At 59.0% G+C, this 7,901-nt stretch overlaps 1 protein-coding gene across 1 annotated transcript; it reads right to left on the reverse strand.

Moving 5' to 3' along the window:
- Positions 1–812: 812 nt before the first annotated feature.
- Positions 813–7,596, reverse strand: Kiaa2013 (KIAA2013 ortholog). Its single transcript, XM_042695687.1, has 3 exons — positions 6,423–7,596; positions 3,929–4,782; positions 813–1,525 (listed from the first exon to the last, which is right to left on the reverse strand). Exons 1-3 carry the CDS (start codon positions 7,453–7,455, stop codon positions 1,508–1,510), a joined length of 1,905 nt encoding a protein of 634 aa, XP_042551621.1. The 5' UTR covers positions 7,456–7,596; the 3' UTR covers positions 813–1,507.
- Between the last annotated feature and the right edge of the window lie 305 nt (positions 7,597–7,901).

Here is a 7,901-nt window from a genome sequence, read left to right on the forward strand (position 1 = left end):
AAGTCATGACTTTAAAAGGCCTGGGAAGGTGGCTCTGTGGTAAAGTGCTTGTTCAGCATGCATAAAGCTCTGGCTTCAAGTCCTCAAGTACCACATACACAGAAAAAGTAGTGGTGCTGTGGCTCAAGGGAAAGAGTGCTAGCCTTGCACAAAAGCAGCTCAGGGACAGCATCCAGGACTGGCAAAAATAAATACTTTTTATTTTTTTAGGCTTGGGCTGGGTGCCGGTGGCTCACATCTGTAATCCTAGCTAATCAGGAGGCTGAGATCTGAGGATCAGCAGTTCACAGCCAGCCCAGGCAGGAAGTCTGTGAGACTCTTATCTCCAATGAGCCACCAGAAAACCAGAAGTGGCTCTGTGGCTCACATGGTAGAGCGCTAGCCTTGAGCTGAAGAGCTGAGGGACAGCGCCCAGGCCCAGAGTTCAAGCCCCAGGACCTACAAAAAACACAACAAACAAACAAACAAAAAAAACAAAGACAAAGGCCAGGGACACAGGACTAGAGAACCTGCCTCAGGGGCGGCCGCCGGAGTGGACAGCTCTTCTCCCCTAAGGGGAGAGAATGCTTACTTCTTCCCAAGGCTGCCCTACATCTAGGAAAACCCCCAGAGGACCTGGAGCAGGGAAGACAGCCCGCCAGCCTGGAGAGTGGCGGGCAGCGCACCTACAATGGCTCCTTTGAAGGACAGAAGACAGGGGATCAGAATCGCCATCGGGGAGGGGTGGGTCCTGCTTCCAAACCCCCAGTCTGGTGACAGGGAGCGGGCGATGAAGGGATCCGCGGCTGTCAAACACACACCAAGCACTTCACAAAGTCTGAAAGGTATTTATTTAAAAACAGAACGACAACAACAAAAAAAGCTTTGGTATTTCAAAACCAACCATCATCATTGCTAGAAAGTTAGACATCCCCCAAGCTGCAAAGTACAAACCCACAGACCCCACGAGCTCATGATAAGAGAGACGACGTGCCACCCGAGTGGCAGGGGACCCGGCAGGGCCGCCGGGCCTCGGCCCAGCCCCGGGGCTGGCTGCGCGGGCGCCCGGTGCCAGGGCTCGGGTGAGCCCGCTAACGCTCACCCCCTAAGGTGGGTGCGAAAGCCATCCAGAGAAATCGCAGCAAAAATAAATTAGAAAATTCAAGAAAAGAACACATTAAGTTAGGAAAAGAACACCATTTTTCCGAAAGGAGTCTTTTTAAAACGGGGCCTATTTCCTGGGACAGGAGAAACGGGGCGGGGGGCAGGGGTTGGAAGGAGTGAGTTTGATTTCAAGTATTTTCCATACGGGTTCATTTATTGGGTGGAAAGCTTACAGGAGTCCGCCGGCCCCTCCCACTTCCAGTGCAAACTCGCCTCCGCGCGCTTCCGCCTCGCTGTCCCCGCAAAGCAAGGCACAGAGGGTGGGTGCTTCCCGAGCCCAGGTCACTGCAGCAGCGGCGGCAGCAGAGGCGCCGGGCTGGCTGTCTTGTGCAAATGGCGGCCGAGAGCAGGACTCGCAGTTCCCTCAGACACTGGGGTCTTCCTGTTCAGTTAACAAAACAAAACATTACCGACCGCTGCCAGCCGCTCAGACACACAAGGGAGCCGGCGCTGGTGGCTCCCACCTATAATCTGAGCTATGCAGAAGGCAGAGGTCTGAGGATGGTGGTTCAAAGCCAGCCCAGGTAACCACCAGAAGACCGAAGTGGAGCTGTGGCTCAAATGGTAGAGGTAGGGCAGTAGCCTTGAGCAGAAGAGCTCACAGGCAGTACCCATACCCCGAGTTCAGGCCCCAAGACTTACCAAAAAATAAAACAAAAAGCAGAAGAAGAGGAGGGTGGGCGCCAGTGGCTCACGCCTGTCATCCTAGCTACTCAGGCGGCTGAGATCTGAGGATCTCAGTTCAAAGCCAGCCCAGGCAGGAAAGTCCATGAGACTCTTATCTCCAATGAACCACTAGAAAACCAGAAGTGGCGCGGGGCGGTGGCTAAAAGTGGGAGAGCTCGAGCCTTGAGCCAAAGAGCTCAGGACAGAGCGCAGGTCCAGAGTTCAAGCCCCACAAAGGAAGCAGCACAGGGGAGGCCTGCCACGGAGACAGCCCAGCTGGCCGGCCCCACCCTGCCCAGGGCCAGAATCAGCCTGGGCTTAATGGCCGTGGCCTCCTCAGGCCCACGTGGCACGGCCCAGCTTGAGCGTGAGGGGAGACCCGGGTCAGTCCCCCTGTCGTGGCGTGGCTTCGGTCTGCACAGGCAGGATTGGGGCCCCACATGGACCACGTGGCCCTTTCCCAGGACAGCTGGGTGTGAGTTGGCCATCTAGGGAAGGCCTCCTCCGCAGCTTCGTAGATGAGTCATGTTACACAGCCCAGGCTGGTCTCAAACTTGTGATCCTCCCAGGTGCTGGCATTACAGGTGTGCACCACACACCAGGCCAGCATGTACACAGTTGTTTTTGTTTTGGGTCGTCGTGGGGCTTGAACTCTGGGCTTGGGCGCTGTCCTTGTGCTCTTCAGCTCAAGGCAAGTGCTCTACCACTTGAGCCACAACACCACTTCTGGTTTTCTAGTGGTTTATTAGAGGTAAGACTTTCCTGCCCGGGCTGACTTTGAACCGTGATCCTCAGATCTCATACTCCTGAGTAGCTAGGATTACAGGCGTGAGCCACCAGCGCCCGGCTATGTACACTGTTTTTCGTGGGAGTTTTTTTTTTTTTTTTGGGGGTCCTGTCATGGGGCCTGAACTCTGGGCCTGGGCGCTGTCCCTCAGCTCTTCAGCTCAAGGCTAGCACTCTACCACTTGAGCCACAGTGCCACTTCCGGCTTTTTTCTTTTTGCTTATGTGGTGCTGAGGAATCGAACCCAGGGCCTCATGCATGCAAGGCAAGTGCTCTACCACTGAGCCACCTTCCCAGCCCTCGTGGGAGTTTTTTGTTGTTGTTTTGTGGTGCTGATGTTTGAACCCATCCATGGTCTTGAGGGTCTTAGTCAAGCACCCTTACTGCCTGAGCCACATGCCCAGCCTTTGCACACTTTTCTCTTGGCTAGCACTCTACCACCTGAGCCGCAGTGCTACTTCTGGTTTTCTGGTGATTGATTGGACAGAGTCACAGGGATCTTCCTGTCCTTGCTGGCTTTGAACACCGTCCTCAGACTTCAGCCGCAAGCAGTTAGCATTACAGATGTGCGACACTGGTGCCCCAATTTCTGTTAGCTTTTTCACTCAAGGCAGCCCTACGCCACTTCTACTTCCGGCTTTTTGATGGCGTTTTAGAGACATTAGTCTCAGACTTCCTTGCCCAGGCTGGCTTCAAACCTCAATGCTTAGAACTCAACCACCTGAGTAGGTAGGATCACAGGTGTGAGCGCAAGTGCCCAGTATCAGGTAACTCTTGACCCTGATTTCACAAACTGCTTGTACTAGAGCCTCTGGTATAGGGATCTTTGGACCCCAAGCCAGGGTTTGGATTAGGTGCTGCTCTGCTGTGACCTTGAACAAGACAGACACCTGACTCCAGCGCTTTTCCCTTGTCAACTGGAGGACAGCCCTGCCATGAGTTACTTTCTAATGCCCTCTCAAAACACTTAATATTAAGGCTGGGACTGTGGCCTAATGGTACAGTGTTTGCCTAGCCATGCATGAAGCCCCAGGTTCGATTCCTCAGTACCATATACACAGAAAAAGCCAGAAGTGGCGCTGTGGCTCAAGTAGTAGAGTGCTAACCTTGAATTGAAGAGCTCAGGGACAGCACCCAGGCTCCAGGCCCAGAGTTCAAGCCCCATGACCGACAAAAAATAAAAAATAAATGAAAACACTTAATATGGAGAGCTCTAGGACTGGCTAGGAAGGACGCCCCGTTCCTGCCCCAGTCAGGCCACCTTTCTTGGGACCCAGGACTGAACCAGCGGAAGCCTCTTTCTTTCTGCGGGAGTGCTAGGAGGGTGTCCTACCTTGCTCCTGAAGAGGGGCTTGGCTCCGGGCCCACAGTACTCGTTGTAGATGAGCTTGAAGAGGAAGAGGTGGAAGAGGGTGATGAGGGAGGCCACGCTGAACCAGAAGAGAAAGGGCAGCCCGGGGTCCTGCTGGGCCATGTGCTCGTCGTGGGCCAGGATGGCCTTGAGGTGCAGCGTGTGCCGCAGGTCCTGCAGGTGCATGAGGTCGGTGGAGAGGTACAGCAGAGGCGTGATGGGCTGGGTCACCATGACGGAGAAGGTGTGGCCCGCGGGCGCCGAGGTCAGCTCCACGGGGTCGTGCAGACAGCCGGCCTGGCACGCGTAGATCTTGCTGGGCTGGCCTCGGGGCTCCACCGACACGTGCAGGTAGGGTTTGCCCTCAGCGTCCAGAAGCACGGCCAGGTCAATGTGGTCGTTCTTGTAGCGGATGCCGTGCAGCGCATAGCTGTTGTGTAGCACGTCGGGGTCGGCCTGGAACTGCAGGTGGTTCTCGGTGAACTGCAGTCCCCCAAAGCTGAGCACCATACCCTGCAGGATGCCCGGGGCGCCCACCTTCACCAGCCCTTTGCAGCCTCGCTTCTGGAGGGTCAGCTTCCATAGGTCGGAGAGCTGCAGGATCTGCTGGATTGAGGACAGCCGGCTGGGCCACAGGTTCTCGGCGTGCATGGTGGCATGGCCACTGAAGCAGTGGTCTTCGTAGTTGAGCGTCGACTCCATCTGGTCTCGCTCCTTGTGACTCAGGGCCGGGCTGAGCAGCGGGGCTGGCGAGCAGGACAGCATGTAGTACAGTGTCAGGTTCACGGTCAGGCCGGACGGCGTGTGGGCATCAGTGATCTTCTTCATCTCCACACCTGGAGCACCACAAAGGCTGCAGGTCAGCGGTGGTGGTGGAGCGAGGGCCAAGCCCCCAGCAGTGGGAAGAGCAGTTCCCCTCCCCCTCCAGCATGGGAGGAAAATCGTCTTGTCCAACGGGACCAGTGAGCCCACAGGCCTGAAGCCTGAAGTCCCACTGGAACACAGTAAGGCCTCCTGCCAGCCCTGCCCTCTCCAGTGCTGTAGCCTTAAATGACACTGCCCACATCGGCAGGGATTCAGGTATCACACACACACACACACACACGCACGCACGCACGCACGCACGCACGCACGCACGCACACACGCACACACACGCATGCACACATGTTGGGTAGCATGGGACATATCCCCAGTCCCAGTCACCTCTCCTCTTACCTGTCTGATTTTGTTCACTTTTGTCCCTCCACACACAGCAGCCAGGGGGGATCTTTCCAAATGTACATCAGCTCACCCCGCCCCCTCCCATCCTTCTTAGAATAAAAGGGTTCTCACTGAGGACTTAGAGGTTACTGCCACCCTGGCCTTTCCCACCAGCTGCCAGCCACTCAGCCTGCTCCTATCCTGGGAAGTACCCAGCCTGCACACCCGCTCCCCATCTCCTGACTGGCTACTTCCGGTCACCGGGGTCCCAGCTGTGTCTGTGATGGAGGACTGCCTTGAGGCTGGCTGCAGCCCCTGCCCCACCCCTTTCCCCTCCCCTCCACTACATTTTGGACTCCTCACCATAGCAGTTTTTCTTCTCTAAGCACCAAGAAACCGAGAACAGTGCTTTGTTCACTGCGGCCCCCCCCCCCCCCCCAGAACAGGATCAGGCAGCCACATTTGAAAAATAACCTGTGGAGTCAATTCCCTGAACTCCAAATGTAAGATAATGCAGGAAATGTAACCAAATGCAGGAAAGCAAAACCCCACGCTCACTGCAAACAAGATTCCCTTTTCTTAAACCTCCTGGGGAGAGAACTCTGGCCATGTAGGGGACAGACACGGATCACTGGCCAGGCAGCCGGGCCAGACCTGTCCCAGCAGCCAGGGAGAGAACCTGGGGACCCCCCTACTGCTGTTTTATTTTCTTCCTCTTTTTGTGTGCTGGTATAGGGGCTTCAACTCAGGGGTGAGTGCTGTCTCTCCTTTTACCTTATTAGCTCACAGCACAATTCCATTTCTGGGTTTGGTTGTGCTTTTTTTTTTTTTGGGGGGGGTTCATTGGAGTTAAGAGTCTCGCAGACTTTTCTGCCCAGGCTGGCTTTGAACTGCCATCCTTGGATCTCAGCCTCCTGAGAAGCTAGGATTCAGATGCGAGCCACTGGCGGGCACCTGGCTTGTTTTTACCCTTTCTGAACTGACCCTAAAAAAACTCTACCTGCTCAAATCAGCCTTCACCCAAAACCAAGTAGCAAGACCCGACCTTTCCTCTCACTGTCTCCTATCAATCTCATAAAAGCCTTGCTGTAGGTGTTACTAAATGCACTGTGACTAACCGCAGGTCCAGAGAGGACCTGAATCCCAAGTCTCCCAGAGCCTAAGTCATTCAGCAGCGAACCAAGGACACAATCACTGAGCTCGAGTGACACCTTCAGGGTCACCTCTACAGAGGGCAGGGCCGAGTGCACCAGCCTCCCCGCCCCGCCCCCTCACCTGGGCTGAACAGCTGCGCCCAGAGGTGCTGGTGGTCCTGCAGCAGCTGCGCAGAGGGCATCTCCAACAGCTCCAGCATTTCCTTCCGGGCCAAGTCCTGCAGCGCCTTGAGCTCCTTGGCTGCCTTGCTTTTGAGCACCTGGGGGTGGAGGGGGCCGGAGACGTGCACCACCCACAGCACCGTCTCATCCAGCTGCGTCTTGGGAGCCACCTGCAGCAGGTTCACGAGTTTCTTGGCGGCCACCACCACCAGATGCACCATCCCCGAGGGAAGGGGCGGGGACCGGCCCGAGTAGAGGAGGAACTGATGGTCTCCGGCCTTCTCCAGCGTACTGGTGAAGGCCTTGGGGCCGGGGCCGGCGGTGGGCCCCACAGTCTGCAGCGCGGCCACGCGCTCCGTGGGGTTGTTGAGCTGGATACGCTGCACGTACACGTGGGGTCGGCCCCGATGGGCCAGAAAGTCCTCCTGCAGCAGCACGCAGTCACGGCCCGACCCCGAGGCGAGGCCCGAGGCGGAGGCGGGCCCGGGCCCGGCGGCGGCCGGGCCCGACGCCGGGGTCCCCAGCTGCAGGCAGCGCACCCGGCGCAGGAGCCCCTCCCGCAGCAGCAGCACGGCCTCCCCGGCCTCGGCCAGCACGTTCACCGGGCGCAGCTGCACGAAGGGGACGAAGTCCGGGGCCACGGCCGGCTCGCGCTCCCCGGGGGTCACCCACAGCCGGTTGGCGATGGTGTCCAGGGCCAGGAAGCCGTTGCCCACCAAGGCCGGCACGCCGGGGCCCGGGGCCGCAGCCTCGCCGCGCGCCCGCAGGCCGCGCCAGGCGCGCGCGGCCGCCTCCAGGCAGGCGGCGGGCTCGGCGGCGCCCGGCTCGCCGCGGGCCCAGGGCGGCAGGCGCAGGCCGCCCGCCGCGCGCCGCGCCCCGGAGCCCGCGAGCCACAGCAGCAGCAGCAGCAGGCCGAGCAGGCCGAGCAGGCGGCGGGCCCAGCTGCTCGACAGCAGCCCCGGCAGCCCCTTCAGCCGCTGCTGCAGCCACATCGGGCCGCCGGGTGCGGGCGACGGCGCGGGGGCGGCCGCCGGGCCCGCCGCCCCCGCCTCACTCCTGCGGCCCGGACCGCCGCGCCCACCGCGACGCCCGCCACAGACCGCCGAGCCTCCGCCACCGCCGCTTCCTCCTCCTCCTTCCCTGTCGCCTCCCCGTCGTCACACGGCCGTAAAGCGCCTCCGAGTCGTTTACGACAAATGGAAAGGGGCGGGCGGAGGGCGGCAGGAGGCGGTCTGAGCCGCGCAAGGGGCGGGGCCCGAGCGGCCGGGGGCGGGGCCAAGGGCATCCGAGGGCGGAGCCAAGGGCATCCGAGGGCGGAGCCAAGGGCATCCGAGGGCGGAGCCCGAGCTACGTGAGCGGCCCACTGGTTTTCCAGTGGAGAGTGTTGCAACTTGTTACACATTGAAGAGGGCTGGGAAAGTGGCTCAGTGGTAGAATG

The sequence above is a fragment of the Dipodomys spectabilis genome, unplaced genomic scaffold (genome assembly GCF_019054845.1).
Source record: "Dipodomys spectabilis isolate Male_0828 unplaced genomic scaffold, ASM1905484v1 ptg000188l, whole genome shotgun sequence".
NCBI classification, from domain to species: domain Eukaryota; kingdom Metazoa; phylum Chordata; class Mammalia; order Rodentia; family Heteromyidae; genus Dipodomys; species Dipodomys spectabilis.

Coding starts and splice junctions, on each gene's coding strand:
- Kiaa2013 (XM_042695687.1), bottom strand. CDS start 7,455: ATGTGGCTGCAGCAGCGGCTGAAGGGGCTGCCGGGGCTGCTGTCGAGC. Junction 4,783..6,422: donor GGCGCAGCTGTTCAGCCCAG/GTGAGGGGGCGG, acceptor GTGGTGCTCCAG/GTGTGGAGATGAAGAAGATC.